The following is a 20,001-nucleotide window of genomic DNA, read 5'->3' as shown; positions in this document are numbered from 1 at the left end:
GAAATTTTGAGGATTGAAACCAGAACTACTGATTTAGTACTGACCACCTCTTTCTACCCATTTATATTTTATCAGGATGGATGGATGGATGGAAAGAAGAACTGACAGGCTATACAGGAGTGAGGAAGCTGGAGAATCATAATAAGGTAATAAAGGTTCAGTAGCATGAGAGAGTGGAAAAAGGAAAAGTTTATTTTTCAATGACTAAGTGAAATGTTCAGGAAGAAGGTGGGATAGTCAAGGAAATAGTGATAAAGACAGTTTGATTTTAGGTCTTGAGGAAAAAGATGCCCAGAGATTGATGAAAAGAGTTCATAGCTTTGAATGTGAGAAGAAGCATTGTGGTGTTAGGCACAGGTGTAAATGAAGGCAATGTGACCTGTTTAGCTAGCTGTATAAAAAAGAACACTCAGATAATTCCAGAGATATTGTTGACAATAAGAGAGAAGGATGAATGATTTGGGGAGCAAGATTGATTAATGCTACAAATAAAGGGCTGGATGATATATAAGAGTCTTAGGATATTAGGTCTAGGTCATGATTTAAACTGTATGTTTATCTTCTTTACAGGACAGTGGTCCTAGAGTCTAAGCAGTAATGCCAATATGGGAGGTAACCCCCACAACAGCTCAGAGTTGCCTCCCTTTACCCTGACAGGGTTCTCAGGGCTGGGGACCTCCCAACACTATGTGTTTCTGCTCCTTGGTACCCTCTACACTGTCTCCATTGTGGGAAATGCCCTTATCCTTTTCATTATCAAGGAGGAACAGAGTTTGCATCGGCCTATGTACTATTTCTTGTCCCTGCTATCAGTTAATGACCTAAGTGTGTCCTTTTCCACACTGCCCACGGTGTTGGCCACATTTTGCTTCCACTTACAGAAGATCAGCTTTGATTCTTGCATGGCTCAAATGTTCTTTATCCACCTCTTCTCCTTCATAGAGTTGGGGATTCTGTTGGTTATGAGCTTTGACCGCTATGTGGCCATCTGTAACCCACTGCGTTATGCCACAGTTCTTACTGGTGCCTGTGTGGTGTGTTTGGGCATGGCTGTTATCATCCGCAGTTTCTGTATGGTTTTCCCACTGCCTTTCCTTCTGAAGAGGTTGCCCTTCTGCAAGGCCAATGTACTCTCCCATGCTTACTGCCTGCATCCAGATCTGATCCGCTTGCCCTGTGGTGACATCACCATCAATAATATTTATGGTCAATTCGTTGTCATCTGTAACTTTGGTCTGGATTCTGCACTCATTCTTCTCTCTTACGTGCTCATACTGCGCTCTGTACTTGCCATTGCATCCTGGGAGGAAAGACTTAAGACACTGAATACATGTGTGTCTCACTTGTGTGCTGTGCTCATGTTCTATGTGCCCATGGTTGGTGTGTCCATGGTTGCTCGCTATGGGAGGCATGCCCCACAGTATGTACATACACTCATGTCCCTGATCTATCTCTTTGTGCCTCCTATGCTCAACCCCATCATTTATTCCATCAAAACCAAAGAGATTCGTCGGAGGCTTTGCAAAATACTGCTGGGAACAAAGTTTTAAGTAGGAGACATGTTGAAATTTCAAGACTGAGAGGATATTTATTGTTAGACCACAAATTCGAGTTTTTAAAATCTACTTTGACAAGGCTTTTTACATTTCTTTTTAGTCATTAACCAATATTAGGATTTCTGCCACCAGATGTTTGATGACTACCTGACAATAGTTAAGACTTAAACCAACAGGTTTTGCCAAAATAAACTGGATCAGAATTTAGTAAAAAAAAAAAAAAAAACAAAAAACTTGCTCAATTTTCCTCTTTTTTAATCCAAAAATATACATCCTTATAATCAGTCCCTCATTTTATCACAATATGTTTTTGATGAAAGCGAATCATCACAAAGGAAATTGCTTAGTACCATGGAAACACTTTCATAATGAGTAAAGAAAGCCATTTCCCAAGATTTTGCCAAAGGTAGCTCTACTCTTAATTTTTTTGAGGAATCTCCATACTGTTTTCTATAGTAGATCTATTTTACATTCCCAATAGTGTGCATGGGCCCATATTTCCTTATATCCTTGTCAATACTTGTTGTCTTTTGTTTTTTTAGTAATAGCCATCTTGGAAGATAGGAGATGATATCTCATTGTAATTTCAATCTGGATTTCCGTAATGATGAGTGATGTTATGCCATTATGCCATTGTATGTTCTGTTGACTGTTTGTAGGTCTTCTTTGGAGAAATGCTTATTCTACTCTTTATACCATCTTAAAATTAGATTATTAGTTTTTATGCTATTAAATTGTAGGAGTTCCTTATACATTTTGTAGATTAACTCTTTATCAGATATATGGTTTGCAAATATTTTCAAGGGTGCCTTTACAATCGTTTCCTTTGTTATGCAGAAGCTTTTTAGTTTGATGTAGTCCCAGTTGTTTATTTTTGGTTTTGTTGACTGTGCTTTTTTGTGTCATAACCATATGATCCATCAATCTCACTTTTTGGTATTTATCCAAAAGAATTGAAATCAGGATCTCAAAGAGATAGCACACCTGTGTTACAGCACTATTTATAATAGCCAAGATGTGGAAACAACTTAAATGTCCATCAACCAATGAATGGATAAAGAAAATGGGCATATCCATACAATGGAATACTATTCAGCCTTAAGAAAGAAGAAAATTCTTCAATATGTGACAATGTGGATGACCTTGAGGACATTATGCTGAGTGAAATAAGCCAGTCGCAGAAAAACAAATACTGCATGATTCCACTTAAATGAGGTACAGAAAATAGTCAAATTCATAGAATCAATGATTGGAATGGTGGTTGCCAGGGGCTCGGGGGAAGGGGAAATGACAAGTTACTAATTGATGGGCATAAAGTTGTAGTTAAGCAAGATGAATAAGCTGTAGAAATCTGTGCAGAATTTTACAGATAGTCAACAATAATACAATGGCACTTAAAATTTTGTTAAGAGAGGAGATCTCATGTTAAGTGTTTAAATAAAAAAAAATTAAGATTATGAAAAAGAATATTAGTTCAAATGAAATATATATATTAGCTATAGCTATGCATGTCAGTATTTATTTCATATAATACACACTATCTACCTAGCTTTTAAAAGATGAAATAAATGCAATTACAATATAAATTGTGTTGTGATCTAGGTTTCAATAATAATAAAATTTGGTAAGGTGTATAACATAAATTGTATATGTTCACATATATGTATGTATATACATTTTAATGAACAATGTAAATGCATATATTAGCAAATTATAAAGAAAGAATCAAAGTGGAAACACTACATAGCAAAACATACAAAATGTATGCAATGATATGTTCTGCCTAAATTCATAGTCTTCTAAAAAGTTGGTGGTGGGCACCTGGGTGGTTCAGCCAATTAAGTGTCCTACTCTTCATTTCAGCTCAGATCATGATATCATAGTTTGTGAGATCGAGTCCAGCATCATGCTGTGTGTTGACCGTGCAGAGCCTGCTGAGCCTGCTTGGGATTCTTTCTCTTCCTCTCCCTCTCCCTTTCTCTACCCCTCCTGCTCAGGTTAGGTCTGTCTCTCATAAATAAAGAAATAAACTTAAAAAGAAAGTTGGTGGTATTTTTTATGACAAAAAGAGAAAGTTAGTAAATTAAGCAGTCAATTTAAGACATTATAAAATAATAAAATACTACTTGAAATCATTAAAAATTGTTTAAATGATGGAATGATATGAATGGGAAAGATTGAAAATAATCGAATAACCAATCTTTTAAGCTCTCAAAGTAGACCAACCTCTAAAAACTTAATCGAATGGAAAAACACTCAGAAATCATATATAATACTAGATTAGAGATATTTTAAAAATTACAGCAGCATGTTCTATAAGTAATCTAAAGTCTGGAATAAATTGGTATTCGAGGGAAAATAACAAAATGTAAATACATGGGTGCGCCTGGGTGGCTCAGTCAGTTGAGTGACGGACTCTTGATTTGGGCTCAAGTCATGATCTCACTGTTGTGAGATCAAGTCCCCTGTCAGGCTCCATACTGAACATGGAGCCTGCTTGGGATTCTCTCTCTCCGTCTCTCTCTCTGCCCTTCCTTAACTCATGTGTGCATGCCCTCTCTCTCAAAATAAATAAATAAACTTAAAAAAATGTAAATGCATGAAGAATTAACTCATACTTAAGGAAGAAATTACAACTTAACAATTATACTCACATCATCTCCAACATATTATAATATGTATTTATACATATTACAACATATTACAGTTGTATATAGAACAAGATTTTTTTCTTTGCTTTTCTCCCCACATTTCAAGAAACAGATTATTCTTTTAATCTTTTCTTTAATATTTATTTATTTATTTAGAGGGCACAAGTGAGTGAGTGGCAGAGAGAGGCGGGGGAGAGAGAGAGAGAAGCAGGTCTCACCCAAAGGGGGCTCGATCTCACCTGATGTGGGACTCAAACTCATGAACTGTGAGATCATGACTAGGGCTGAAGTCATATGCTGAACTGAGTAAGCTACCCAGGCGCCCTCTTTTTATACATCTTTTTAAAAATTTTTTTTTAACATTTATTCATTTTGAAAGGTGGAGAGAGACAGAGCATGAATGGGGGAGGGGCAGAGAGAGAGGGAGACACAGAAACAGAAACAGGCTCCAGGCTCTGAGCTATCAGCACAGAGCCCGACGCGGGGCTCCAACCCACGGACCGCGAGATCATGACCTGAGCTGAAGTCAGCCACTTAACCGACTGAGCCACCCAGGCACCCCTATACATCTTAAGTCATAAATAAAACTGGAAAGCTATTCAAAAGAGCAAATATAATCTTGATAAATAATACAGAAAAAATTCATATCGGCAAACAATCCTGTAGACAAAACACACTAATGGGAACATATGTGTAAATACTCAAAGTCGTGTATACAATTAATAATATAGACAAAGAATAATCAACATATATTCTAGATTTCAAAGCATAACTCATTTTTCAGAAATTCATCAATATAATTCATCATGCTAATGAGTGAAATTATGAAAAAACTATATAAGCAATAGTACTTTCCAGAAAGTACTAATGAAAACTTTATGCATATTTTATTAATGTGTTATATCATATACCTTCTGGTTAAATTTTTTAAAATTTTCTATATATATTTTTTATACTGTATCATACACACACACACACACACACACACAGATATTTGGCTATCACTTACCATTTTTTTGAGGAATCTTTTTTCAATATTGTGAGACTTGAGATAGAAATGATTATTTTAATTTAACCTGTATCTTTAACTCTATACTAAATCCTGAAAATTCCAGATTTTGATTTTTCCCAACTTTGCCTCTACCTCACCACTGTTGCTACCTTATTTGAGGCCTTCATTATCATCCCTTACTTCAACTTGGCAATATCTTCCAAAATGATCTCATCATTTACTGATCTTTTCTCTCCTTTTACTACACCACAACCAGAATGATCTTCCCAAAGGCTCCATCTGATTATAAAATACTTTCAATGTCTCTTTCAAGAGATTTCAATGTCTCTTACTGTCTGTGGATAAAGTCCAAAAGCTGTAACACGTCTCTTAATCATAGTACCACTCTATCTTGTATTTTGCCTTAGCCATATGGAACTACATGTGATTCCTGAACCAACAGGCTGCTTTATATCTATATCCTTGCTCTGAGAGACTTTACTTGGGGTATCTTGTCCATCTTTATCTGCGTGGAAAATGCATATCATCCTAATTATTCATCAAAAATATTTATTAGACAGATATCATGGGCTAAACATTGGTTCAAGTTTTAAGTTATCTACTTTGTGCAGCATTTTAAGGAATTCCTTTACTACCTGCCCTCTGTCTGGTCCCCTCACCTCCAATAGCGTTAAAACAGATATTTTATTCTTTTTATGCTTCAAATCTATTTGTGTGGAATTACACTGCAGCAGCTAGATAGCACTCTGTACTACTCTGTATATAGCTTCCTACTTGAATCATAAGCGTTTTGAAAGAATTAATTGTTTAATATTAGAAAGGGTATGAACTTTGTGCACAGAAGATCATGGCTTTAGAAAAATCCCAACCTGGGACAGCTGGTGGCTCAGTGGGTTAAACTTTGGCTGAGGTCATGATCTCGCAGTTTGTGGGTTTAAGCCCCATGTTGGGCTCCATGATGACAGTTCAGAGCCTGGAGCCTGCTTCAGATTCTGTCTCCCTCTCTCTGCTCCTCCCATGCCCTACCCCTCTCTGTCTTTCCCAAAAATAAGCATTTTTTTTAAAAAAGGAAAGAAAAATCCCAACCTCTTTGAGCCTCAATTCACTCAACTGTATATTGATACAAAATAACCAGATTATATTTTTTTATAAAGTTTACAGATAATTTGCAAAATGGTTCACACACTGCTTGGCATATAGTAAAATACTCAATAAGGAAAATTCTAACATTTATAGTAACCAAATTATAACCTTAACCTTGCACAGATTATACAGATTTCAGTAAATACTTATGAATTGGATAAATGAATGAATACAACCATATTATAATTATTTCCAAGTGATGTAATTTGTGGTTCAAGAAAACACAAAAATTTAAAAATACATGGATGGAACTAAAGGGTATTATGCCAAGCAAAATTAGCCAGTCAGAGAAAGACAAATATCATATGACTTCACACATAGGAGGACTTTAAGATACAAAACAGATGAACATAAGGGAGGGGAAGCAAAAATAATATAAAAACAGGGAAGGTGACAAAACATAAGAGACTCTTAAATATGGAAAACAAACAGAGGGTTACTGGAGGGGTTGTGAGAGGGGAGATGGGCTAAATGGGTAAGGGGCATTAAGGAATCTACTCTTGAAATCATTGTTGCATTATATGCTAACTAACTTGGGTGTAAATTTAAAAATAAATTAAAATTTAAAAAGTAAATAAAAAATAAAGAAAAAGAAAAATTACTAAAAATTGAGAAAATTTTCCAAATATAACATAATATAACAAAACCAGAAATTTCCAAAAACAACTAATATTTAATTCAACTCTCAAACTTAAAAAAATAATTCCTCAGGGTGTGCCTGGATAGCTCAATCCATTGAGCGACTGACTCTTGATTTCAGCTCAGGTCATGATCCATGATCCATGGAACCAGGCTGGGATCCAGCCCCAAGTTGGGTTCTACATTGAGCATGGAGTCTGCTTGAGATTCTCTCTCTCCCTCTTCCCTTCTCTCCCACTCACACTCTCTCCTTCAAAAAAGAAAAGAGAGAGAAGGAGAGAAAAAAATAATTCCTCAGTAATATTTTAATGAGGTGTTTTATGCAAAAAAAGTTCAAGTATGATCAATAGGTTTATAAATAAACTTGAATGGATGGGGACAAAAGCATGTGTCTAGGTGGAAAGATTAAACAAATACTGAAGGTGTCATTTCTTCCCTATTCAGTGTACTTAATTATGAATATTTGGGGGAATACAACAACATGATCTTAAAGCTAATTTAGAATTCTTATACAATGGAGATTACTTTCTCTAAAGTTAAAAAAAATTGGGAAATGGAACAGGAACAAGGTAGAGCTCCCCAATGTTAAAACAAGAGGGAAAAAAAGGAAAAATAGACTAATTAAAATAGAAGCTATGGCTGCAACAACAGACTTCTAGCACAGGACAGACTGGAAGAATGTACATAATCCACTGTAGAGCCGTATTTCAAATAAAACGTCTTATCAAATAGAATGTACAGCATGCTGACACTTTTTTCTTGGTAAAAAACACTGACATATACTATTGCTGTTTCACATTCACACACTTGCAAAGAAAAAGTAGTTTGGAAGGAAGGAATAACAAATTACATGAGCAGTTTGTCTTCGTTAATGAGAGTTGGAAGACTTATTTTCCTAATTATCTGTATTTTCTACTTTTCTATAAAACGTATATATTATGCTTTTAGTAAAATGAGGGAGAGGAGGAGAGAGACAGATGCAGGCAGATGAGAATAACCTGAGAGTCCCAGAGAGGTGCTGGGTCTCACAGGGGCGGGGTCTGAGCCTTGATGCCCCCACTGGCTCCCCACAGAGGAACTTTTCAAATGTTCTGCTCTGCTCATCTCAAGGGACAAGCATTTCCTTTTCATAGTGGAGTCATTCCCTTCCAGATGCGGCTACAGGCTGTGGAGGGCCCACGTCACTACCTATGGAGGCCTGATTTGGGCCCCAAGAGAGTCATCCCACCTGGTGCATATGCAGAATGCATCAATCTTCCACTCCCCATATCCCACCTCACCAGAAGCCTGTGCTAGACAGAAAATTTACTCTGTGGTCAAAGGATCATATGAGATCATTAGTTTAAAACAAGTCAAAGCCTATTTGGAGACTCTGGGTGTAAAACTTACCAACATGTCCTCTCTTGCTCTTTTTGTGTTTACTTTCAAGACATAGACATTTTCCATCTTCTGGAAAATTCCAGAAGATGGCGCCATAGGAGGACACTGGGCTCACCTCGTCCTGCTGACCACTTAGATTTCACCCGCGTCTGCTTAAATAACCCAGAAAAACACCAGAATACTAGCAGAATGGACTCTCTGGAGCCAAGAGTAGATGAGAGGCCCACGGAAGAGTGTAGGAAGGGCGGAGAGGCAGTGTGCGCTACACAGATTGGTGGGAGGGAGCCTGGGCAGTGGAAGGGGAGCCGGCCCGGCAAGGCAGAGCCCCTGAGTCTGGCTTGCAAAAGCGGAGGGACCAGACCGAGTGTTCTGACAGCCAGTGGGACTTAATATCTGGAATGCTAGAAGTCAACAGCTCTGCTCAGAGAGTGGGAGGGCTAGAGGAGAATGGGAGAGAGAGGTGTTGAGCCCCAGAAGACAGAGCTCAGCTCGGCAGGGAACAAAGGCACTGGCCAGTGCCATCTCCCTCGCCCATCCCCCAGCCAAAATCCCAAAGGGAACCAGTTCCCCTCACGGAACTTGTTTGCACCGCGCAAACACTGTGCTTCTGCGGATCCATCCCTCCGACGGGTCTGCTTCCCTCCCGGTGCCACAGGGCCCCTCCCGAAGTGGACCACTGAAAGCAAAGCGAGTTGAGTCTTCCCCTCCCACCCCTGTGCACCTTGCAGATCCACCCCAGCTAATACACCAGATCCCATAGAAGCAGCACCACAAGCCTGGCAGTGTGCAAGTAGCCCAGACAGGGCCACACCACTCCACAGTGAGTCCTGCCCCTGGGAGAGGGGAAGATAAGGTACACACCAGTCTGACTGTGGCCCCAGCGGTGGAATGGTTGGGGTCTAACTGCGGCCCCAGCCACCAACACAAGTTACTCCAGACAGAACAGGGGAAGTGCCCTGCAGTTTGGAGCCACTGCAGGGACTACCCAAAATGACAAAACGGAAAAATTCTCCTCAAAAGAAACTCCAGGAAGTAGCGACAGCTAACAAATTGATCAAAAACGATTTAAGCAATATAATGGAACAAGAATTTAGAATAATAGTCATAAAATTAATCGCTGGGCTTGAAAAAAGCATAGAGGAAAGCAGAGAATCTATTGCTACAGACATCAGGGGACTAAGAAATAACCATGAGGAGGTAAAAAAATGCTATAGATGAGGTGCAAAATAAAATGAAGGAAGCCATAGCATGGTTTGAAGAGGCAGAGGAGAGAATAGGTGAATTAGAAGATAAAATTATGGAAAAAAAGGAAGCTGAGAAAAAGAGGGATAAAAAAATCCAGGAGTATGAGGGGAGAAATAGAGAACTAAGTGATGCAATCAAATGGAACAATATCTGTATCATAGGAAACCAGAATAAGAGAGAGAGAAAAGGAGCTGAAGGTGTACTTGAACAAATCATACCTGAGAACTTCCCCAATGTGGGGAAGGGGAAAGGCATTGAAATCCAAGAGGCACAGAGAACTCCTTTCAGACATAACTTGAATCGATCTTCTGCACGACATATCATAGTGAAACTGGCAAAATACAAGGATAAAGAGAAAATTCTGAAAGCCCCTAGGGATAAACAAGCTCTAACTTACAAAGGTAGACACATAAGAATAGTAGCAGACCTATCTACTGAAACTTGGCAGGCCAGAAAGGAATGGCAGGAAATCTTCCATGTGATGAACAGAAAAAAATATGCAGCCAAGAATCCTTTATCCAGCAAGTCTGTCATTTAGAATAGAAGGAGAGATAAAGGTCTTCCTAAACAAACAAAAACTGAAGGAATTTGTCACCACTAAACCAGCCCTACAAGAGATCCTAAGGGGGATCCTGTGAGACAAAGTACCAGAGACATCGCTACAAGCATGAAACCTACAGACATCACAATGACTCTAAACCCGCATCTTTCTATAATAACACTGAATGTAAATGGACTAAATGCTCCAACCAAAAGATATAGGGTATCAGAATGGATTAAAAAACACAAGACCCATTTATTTGCTGTCTACAAGAGATTCATTTTAGACCTGAGGACACCTTCAGATTGAAAGTGAGGGGATGGAGAACTATCTACCATGCTACTGGAAGTCAAAAGAAAGCTGGAGTAGCCGTACTTATATCAGACAAACTAGACTTTAAATTAAAGGCTGTAACAAGAAATGAAGAAGGGCATTATATAATAATTACAGGGTTTATCCATCAGGAAGAGCTAACAGTTATAAATGTCTATGCACCGAACACAGAAGCCCCTAAATACATAAAACAACCACAAACATAAGCAACCTTATTGATAAAAATGTGGTAATTGCAGGGGATTTTAATACCCCACTAACAACAATTGATAGATCATCTAGACACATGGTCAATAAAGAAACAAGGGCCCTGAATGATACATTGGATCAGATGGACTTGACAGATCTATTTAGAACTCTGCATCCCAAAGCAACAGAATATACTTTCTTCTCGAGTGCACATGGAACATTCTCCAGGATAGATCACATACTGGGTCACAAAACAGCCCTTAATAAGTATAAAAGAATTGAGATTGTACCATGCACACTTTCAGACCACAATGCTATGAAACTTGAAATCAACCACAGGAAAAAGTCTGGAAAACCTCCAAAAGCATGGAGGTTAAAGAACACCCTAGTAAAGAATGAATGGGTCAATCAGGCAATTAGAGAAGTAATTTAAAAATATATGGAAACAAATGACAATGAAAACACAACAATCCAAACGCTTTGGTATGCAGCGAAGACAGTCCTGAGAGGAAAACACATTGCATTGCAGGCCTATCTCAAGAAACAAGAAAAATCCCAAATATAAAATCTAAAAGCACACTTAAAGAAACTAGAAGCAGAATAGCAAAGACACCCTAAACCTAGTAGAAGAAGAGAAATAATAAAGGTCAGAGCAGAAATTAACAATATAGAATCTAAAAAAAAAACAAAAAAACTATAGAGCAGATCAGTGAAACCAAGAGTTGGTTTTTTGAAAAAGTACACAAAATTGATAAACCTCTAGCCAGGCTTCTGAAAAAAAAGGGAGATGACCCAAATAGATAAAATCATGAATGAAAATGGAATTATTACAACCAATCCCTCACAAATACAAGCAATTATCAGCGAATACCATGAAACATTATATACCAACAAATTGGACAACCTGGAAGAAATGGGACAAATTCCTAAGCACCCACACACTTCCAAAACTCAAACATGAAGAAACAGAAAACTTGAACAGACCCATAACCAGTGAAAACATTGAATCAGTTATCAAAACCTCCCAACAAATAAGAGTCCTGGACCAGATGGCTTCCCTGGGGAATTCTACCAGACATTTAAAGCAGAGATAATACCTATCCTTCTGAAGCTGCTCCAAAAAATAGAAAGGGAAGGAAAACTTCCAGTCTCATTCTATGAAGCCAGCATTACTTAGATTCCTAAACCAGACAGACCCAGTAAAAAAAGAGAACTACAGGCCAATATCCCTGATGAACATGGATGCAAAAATTCTCAACAAGATACTAGCAAATTGAATTCAACAGCATATAGAAAGAAATACTCACCATGATCAAGTGGGGTTCATTCCTGGACTGCAGGGCTGGTTCAACATTCACAAATCAATCAATGTGATACATCACATTAATAAAAGATAAGAACCATATGATCCTGTCAATCGATGCAGAAAAAGCATTTGACAAAATTCAGCATCCTTTCTTAATAAAAACCCTCAAGAAAATTGGGAAATAAGGAACATACTTAAACACCATAGAAGCCATTTATGAAAAGCCCACAGCTAATATCATCCTCAATTGGGAAACACTGAAAGCTTTCCCCCTGAGATCAGGAACACAACAGGGATGTCCACTCTCACTACTGTTGTTTAACATAGTGTTGGAAGTTCTAGCATCAGCAATCAGACAACAAAAGGAAATTAAAGGCATCAAAATTGGCAAAGATGAAGTCAAGCTTTCACTTTTTGCAGATGACATGATACCATACATGGAAAACCTGACAGACTCCACCAAAAGTCTGCTAGAACTGATACATGAATTCAGCAAAGTCACAGAATACAAAAATAATGTACAGAAATCAGTTGCATTCTTATATACTAATAATGAAGCAACAGAAAGACACATAAAGAAACTGATCCCACTCACAATTGCACCAAGAATCATAAAATACCTAGGAATCAACCTAACCAAAGATGTAAAAGATCTGCATGCTGAAAACTATACAAAGCTTATCAAGGAAATTGAAGAAGATACAAAAAAATGGAAAAACATTCCATGCTCATGGGTTGGAAGAATAAATATTGTTAAAATGTCAATACTACCCAAAGCTATCTACACATTCAATGCAATCCCAATCAAAATTGCACCACCATTCTTCTTGAAGGTAGAGCAAGCAATCCTAAGATTTGTATGGAACCACAAAAGACCCAAATAGCCAAAGTAAATTGAAGAAGAAGACCAAAACGGGAGGTATCACAATGCCAGAGTTTAGCCTCTACTACAAAGCTGTAATCGTCAAGACAGCATGGTATTGGCACAAAAACAGATAGAACCGATGGAACAGAATAGAGACTCCAGAATTGGACCCACGAACGTATGGCCAACTCATCTTTGACAAAGCAGGAAAGAATATCCAATGGAAAAAAGACAGTCTCTTTAACAAATGGTGCTGGGAGAACTGGATAGAAGCATGCAGAAGAATGAAACTAGACCACTTTCTTACACCATTCACAAAAATAAACTCAAAATGGATAAAGGACCTGAATGTGAGGCAGGAAACCATCAAAACCCTAGAGGAGAAAGCAGGAAAAGACCTCTCTGACCTCAGCCGCAGCAATTTCTTACTTGACACATCCTCAAAGGTAAGGGAAGTAAAAGCAAAAATGAACTATTGGGACTTCATGAAGATAAAAAGCTTCTGCACAGCAAAGGAAACAATCAAGAAAACTAAAAGGCAACCGAGAGAATGGGAAAAGATATTTGCAAATGACATATCAGACAAAGGGCCAGTATCCAAAATCTACAAAGAATTCACCAAACTCCACACCCAAAAAACAAATAATCCAGGGAAGAAATGGGCAGAAAACATGAATAGACACTTCTCTAAAGAAGACATCCGGATGGCCAACAGGCACATGAAAAGATGCTCAACGTCACTCCTCATCAGGGAAATACAAATCAAAACCACACTGAGATAACACCTCACGCCAGTCACAGTGGCTAAATGAACAAATCAGGAGACTATGGATGCTGGAGAGGATGTGGAGAAACGGGAACCCTCTTGCACTCTTGATGGGAATGCACACTGGTGTAGCCACTCTGGAAAACAGTGTGGAGTTCCCTGAAAAAATTAAAAGTAGATCTACCCTATGACCCAGCAATAGCACTGCTAGGAATTTACCGAAGGGATACAGGAGTGCTGATGCATAGGGGCACTTGGACCCCAATGTTTATAGCAGCACTCTCAACAATAGCCAAATTATGGAAGGAGACTAAATGTCCATCAACTGATGAATGGATAAAGAAATTGTGGTTAATATACACAATGGAATACTACTTAGAAATGAGAAAGAATGAAATATGGCCTTTTGTAGCAATGTGGATGGAACTGGAGAGTGTTATGCTAAGTGAAATAAATTATACAGAAAAAGACAGATACCATATGTTTTCACTCTTATGTGGATCCTGAGAAACTTAACAGAAGACCCTGGGGGAGGGGGAGGAAAAAAAAAGGTTAGAGAGGGAGGGAGCCAAACCATAAGAGACTCTTAAAAACTGAGAATAAACTGAGGGTTGATGGGGGTGGGCAGGAGGGGAGGGTGGGTGAGGGGCATTGAGGAGGGCACCTGTTGAGATGAGCACTGGGTGTTGTATGGAAACCAATTTGACAATAAATTTCATATTAAAAAAAAGAAATAGACATTTAGGGGGCTCCTGGACTCCAAAATTTTAAACCTTGGAGTAAGGGAAAATTAGAAATACACTAGCCTGGGGCACCTGGATAGCTCAGTCGGTTAAATGTCTGACTCTTGGCTTTGGGTCAGGTCATGATCTCACACTTCATGAGATCCAGCCCACGTTGGGCTATGTGCTGGCAGTGCAGAGCCTGCATGGGATTCTCTCTCTTGCTTTCTCTCTGCCCCTCCCCTGCTTTCTCCCTCTCTCTCTCTCTCTCTCTCAAAATAATAAATAAAATTTAAAAAAAGAAGTAGACATTTAATCTCATTTTCTGGATCTCCATTGGAGCCATGAATGGTTTTATATATACAAATGCCTATACATTTATTTATTATTTAAAATATATTTATGCATTTTAATATATAGTATTAATATAATGCTTTATTTAAAATATAGTGTATGATATATATATTTAGTGCTTTACTTCCCCATTGCTGTAACTCTGTAGGTGTAGTCTGCCTACTGAGAAATCCAATACTGATTTTAGTCATAATAAAATGCATTCATCATGTTTTCTCTGAGGATTAAATAAGCTAATCTATATCAAGCAACTTATCATGGTCCCAGACACTTGGTAAAAGGTCAAAACATACCAGTTATTCTTTTCTCCCTCTCCTAACCCTGGTAATAAGAGACAGCATGGGCAGTGGGGAGAGAATTGGAGTCTGGATCAGGACAATTCTGTTCATGTCCTGTCTCTATGCCAATTTCTCTGTCAGCAAGTCTCTTCCTCCTTAGAGCCTCAATTTCTTCATTACAGAAGTTTGGGTGCAATATGAGATGACCAAAAGACTCTCCTTAGTGTCCTGGGAATCTGCCTGTCCTCACAGCCCCCAGGGCCCCCAGAGCCCACTGGTTATCAAATTCTTTCAAATTTTTCTATTAAAATTCTTTCCTGGCAGATGAAAACTTGATAAATCATTACAGTAGTTCTTGTGTCAGAAGCACTTAGCATGTGATATTAAGTTTCATAGTCAAATGGATTTATAAGAATCTGTACTGTAATTTTACAAATGAGGAATTAGGAACTTGAGCCAATTAAACGCTTTTAAGGATGTTTAAGAAGTTGGTTTTGAATCTAGAGCTGGATGTTGGGTGACAAACTGCCCCAGTTCACAGGACTGAGGGGCTTCCCTCCGTGCAGGATTTTCTGTGCTAAAACCAGTATAGTTCCAGGCAAACCAGGATGGTCACTCTATTTTCTGACTATAAGAAGGCTCTATGTCCAATGTGGGGCTTGAACTCACAACCCTGAGATTCAGAGTCACAAGCTCTACCCACTGAGGCAGCTGGGAACCCCTCTATTTGCTGACTGTAAATTATTAGGCTTTTAGTGGTTATGCTATTTTGTTTTTTGAAATCTATTTGTGTTGTAGGATACTTAGTGCAAAAAGCTCTAATTTGGGAATTGGTGAGAGTCAGAGGGTCTGGGGTTGAATCCAACTCTTTGTTGGCTTCCTGAATGGTTCCTTCTGGGCTTCACTTCCTCTTCTATAAAATAAAGAGCAACACAGTTAGAATTCTTAATTTCTTTGAAGCCTCTAAAGAAGAGAGATTCCAGAGCACAGGGGAGCCAACCACTTAAGATTTTGTGCAGTGCCTGCTGCCCCAGCCCCCTTGAGCCCCAGGGCTAACTGGGCCCAGGGGGCTCTTAAGAGACAGCTTTATAGAGATCAAGGCGGGGAGGTTGTGTGCCCAGTATGCACCCTGGTAAATGCTTCACCCACCACTCTCCTCCCTTCCAGCACAGCTGCCCTAGGGAGGTAAGTCGGGTCTTCAACTCTTCCCACTCAAAGGTCTGTAAGAACCTCATTATGAGCTTCAAAATCCTAAGGCAATTAGGGTACAAATAGTTGAAGAAGACGGAGAGGCTGTCTGTGATCTAAATTTAGAGATTTTGCCTACATTCCTCTTCCCCTAACCCACACTTCCCATCTGCACCCCTTGATGCCTGAAATCCCAGTGTCCTGGCCTCATTCTTACAGATTTACTCTACACCTCCAAGCACGTATAGACCCAGCCAGGCGGCCTCCGAAGCTTTTTATTTAGTGCAGAAGTTACAATGTAATTAACTTACACTCCAGTATTCTCACTGGGTGGTGGATAAAGGCTGAGACAAAGATTTTGGGATCTTGAAAGTGGGCAGACAGTGTGGAAAGAGGACCAGGGGACCCCACCCCCTGAATAACCTTTTTTATTCCTGCTCTGTGGTTGCCATTTATTCAGTGCATAACTTGCACCAGCGTCCTGAATATGAATTTTAAATGTTTTACTCTGTTATTTTTTTTCTATACTATAGATGTAAAAATAAGGTGTGAAGACATAAACTAAATGCACAGCTGCCATATGGCAAAGCTGAGATAAAAACTTAGTTGTTAGATGTCAGGTGAGTTATTTAGTTTATCAAATTCCTTTTACACTTGAGAATGTATAGCTTCTTCCTCACATAATGTATTTATCTACTTAATCGATACTTACTGATTAGAACTAGAATTGGTCATCTTTGAGTCCTAGTCCAGGGCTCTATGCCAGTGACTCAGCTAGGCACTGAGAATAAGATGAGAAGTAAACCAGACAATTATGGGAACTTACAATTTATGGGCGGAGAAAGATACTAATCCAATATCCAAACAGATATATAATAATTCTATGATTCTAAAGTGTGATGAGTCATGAAGAAAAATATGTATGGGATTGTGTAACAGTGGCACACAACCATGAACAGAGAAGTAGTGAGTGATTTGAATAACTGGAAGGTAACACCTTCCCAGGTAGTGCTGATGATGCTTCAAAGTAAGGATGCATGAATTCTTATTTCTAAAGGTAAAGGAACCCATTGGAAGATTTTCAGTGGGAGTGTAACACCATTTTACTTATAAAGAAATAATTTGGTTCTGTTGTGGAGAATGGATGGGAGAGGGGCATGACACGAAGCTGGGTAATCATTAAGGAAGGTTCTACAGACATCCTGGTTGCAGATGCTGAGGGAGATGGATGGATGACAGTTGGAAGTGCGATGAAGGAGAGAAGCCAGTGTTATAGTCTGGAAAGATGGTAATAGGTTAATTAGATCTTGGTACGGGAAAGGGTGAGAGATGCCTCCTAGGTTTTTCTGGCTTGAGTGCATTGGTAGATGGAGATGGGCTTTCATGAGATGATAAATATTGGAGAGGATCAAATACGGTGATTAACAACTTTGGATGTTATGTTTGAGATGCAGATAAGCTCTTACAATTGATGGTCCAACAGGGAATTGAATGTTTGTGTCTATAACTAGAAGAGAAATCTGAGCTACATAAATTTGGGATCATTGATGTACAGAGAAGAGACAAAGGAGCACATTATAAATAGAAAATAATTTTGAAAATTTTAATTATGAATGAGAAAAAAGAAGTGAATGGTTATAGAAGATTATTGTTTGTTTATTTCTCATGACAGTAGATCATGAAATTGTTCCTCAACAAAGAAGTTGGTGTAAGGTAGGACATAGCTGAAGCTTATGGGAGTGATCTAAGCCCCTGATTTTCACACTTGGCTGCCTATCACATTTACCTGGGAAATAAAAAAACTGTTTTTGAGATCCACTGACCGAGATTCTGATTTAATTGATAAGAGTGTGACCCAGACAAAGGAGCTTTTTAAACCTCCTCAAATGAATCTAACATGCAGTACAGTTTGAGAATGCTTCATCTAAACAGAGAAGAAAAAATGTGAACATGCAGGAGAGGACAATCTAAAGCAAGCAGCTGTGGAGGAATCAGATATTCTGGACCCTTGACAAGTAAGTGAGGGGCTCAAGCAACAAAGAGAGGATGAGGAAGGAGCTGGAGTGATGGCTGAGTGCAGGTAAGAGAGGAGAAACGGTGCAGAGCATAGATGGAGACGTCATCCCGTTCACAAGAATGAATGAATCAGTAAGCCAGGAGGGTTAAGGAAGACATCCCGTACCTCACTTCTTGAAGAAGGTGGTAGCTAAGAACTGGTAGGAATAAAGGGTAAAATCACTTTCCACTAATGGAGAAAGATTTGATTCTTTCTGTAAAGAACACACAGAGACAACAAGAATAAGGGATAATATCTGACCCTCAAAAAAGAGTGAAAGGGTATCTGTGGAGACGGATTTGGAGCCCATGACCCATCTATGGATATGGTAAGACTAAAGAAGTTCCGAAATATAACTAACAGCCTCTTACCTGTTCCTTCCTGACCCTTTCATGATCTAACTGTCATGGACTCTAAGGATCATTGCCCCTTCCATCCTGAGGACAGTGACCACTCCTGATCTTCCACTTTCTGACCTCACTTTGCTCTGGTTCTCTTTCCCCAAAAGCCACTCAGGGATCCTCATGGGAAGTTTTGGGACTAATACCTCTAGCACCACCAGCTTCACACTAACAGGCTTCCCAGAGATGGAGGGCCTACAGCACTGGTTAGCGGCCCTCCTCTTGCTGCTTTATGCTGTCTCCATCCTGGGTAACATCCTAATTCTCTTCATCATAAAGGAGGAGCAGAGCTTGCACCAGCCTATGTACTACTTCCTGTCTCTGTTGTCTGTCAATGACCTGGGCGTGTCCTTTTCTACATTGCCTACCGTACTGGCTGCCTTGTGCTTTCATGACCCGGAGACTGCCTTCGATGCCTGCTTGACCCAGATGTTCTTCATCCACCTTTTCTCCTGGACAGAATCTGGGATCCTGCTGGCCATGAGTTTTGATCGCTATGTGGCCATCTGTAACCCTCTGCGTTATTCTTCAGTGCTCACTGATATCCGTGTGGCTCACATGGGCATATCCATCATCATCCGCAGCTTCTGCATGGTCTTTCCATTGCCATTCCTTCTGAAGAGACTGCCTTTCTGTAAGGCCAATGTGTTAACCCATTCCTACTGTTTGCACCCAGACCTGATCCGCCTGCCCTGTGGAGATACCACCATCAATAGCATGTATGGCTTGTTCATTGTTATCTCTGCCTTTGGTGTAGACTCAGTGCTCATCCTCCTCTCCTATGTGCTCATACTGCGCTCTGTACTGGCCATTGCCTCCCAGGAGGAGAGGCTTAAGACACTCAATACATGTGTGTCACACATCTGTGCTGTGCTCATCTTCTATGTACCCATGGTTGGTGTGTCCATGGTTCATCGATTTGGGAAGCATGCCCCTGAGTATGTGCACAAGTTAATGTCCCTGGTATATCTCTTTGTGCCTCCAATGCTCAACCCAATTATCTATTCCATTAAGACTAAAGAAATTCGTAAGAGGCTACACAAAATGTTTTTTAAGCCTAAGCTTTGATCAGGGAGAGATCTTCTGGGAACCTAAGTACCCTAGGAGTTTGTTGTTCTTGCTGATTTTGGCCCTGGAGCGTTTCAATCTCCTCCTGTAAATGTACCTCTGCTCGGTATCTGCTATTAGTTGTATGGGACAGCCTGGGTATAACCCATTAACTCAATACATCGGACTGCCTTACGCTGTAATTAACTATGTCACAAGTTGCCACAGATGACTTCTCTCAGATCTAACAAGGAAGAGGGTCTTCAATTAGACTCTTTTATTTGTCCCAATGAACTAGTTACATCTATGCTTTCAGGTAAATCTCAAAA

General features: G+C 39.3%; 2 protein-coding genes across 2 annotated transcripts; both read left to right on the top strand.

Moving 5' to 3' along the window:
- Positions 1-605: 605 nt before the first annotated feature.
- Positions 606-1,550, top strand: LOC131488667 (olfactory receptor 51I2-like). The gene has a single exon (XM_058690527.1). It carries the CDS (start codon positions 606-608, stop codon positions 1,548-1,550), a length of 945 nt encoding a protein of 314 aa, XP_058546510.1.
- Positions 1,551-18,601: 17,051 nt separating this feature from the next.
- Positions 18,602-19,693, top strand: LOC131488666 (olfactory receptor 51I2-like). The gene has a single exon (XM_058690526.1). The coding sequence runs from the start codon at positions 18,749-18,751 to the stop codon at positions 19,691-19,693; it is 945 nt and encodes a 314-aa protein (XP_058546509.1). The 5' UTR covers positions 18,602-18,748.
- Positions 19,694-20,001: the final 308 nt, after the last annotated feature.

This window comes from Neofelis nebulosa, chromosome 10, assembly GCF_028018385.1.
Source record: "Neofelis nebulosa isolate mNeoNeb1 chromosome 10, mNeoNeb1.pri, whole genome shotgun sequence".
NCBI classification, from domain to species: Eukaryota; Metazoa; Chordata; class Mammalia; order Carnivora; family Felidae; genus Neofelis; species Neofelis nebulosa.
This window is presented reverse-complemented; position numbering and strand designations above follow the sequence as displayed.

What these genes read in the sequence shown, in the direction of transcription:
- LOC131488667 (XM_058690527.1), top strand. Translation starts at nt 606, where the DNA reads ATGGGAGGTAACCCCCACAACAGCTCAGAGTTGCCTCCCTTTACCCTG.
- LOC131488666 (XM_058690526.1), top strand. Translation starts at nt 18,749, where the DNA reads ATGGGAAGTTTTGGGACTAATACCTCTAGCACCACCAGCTTCACACTA.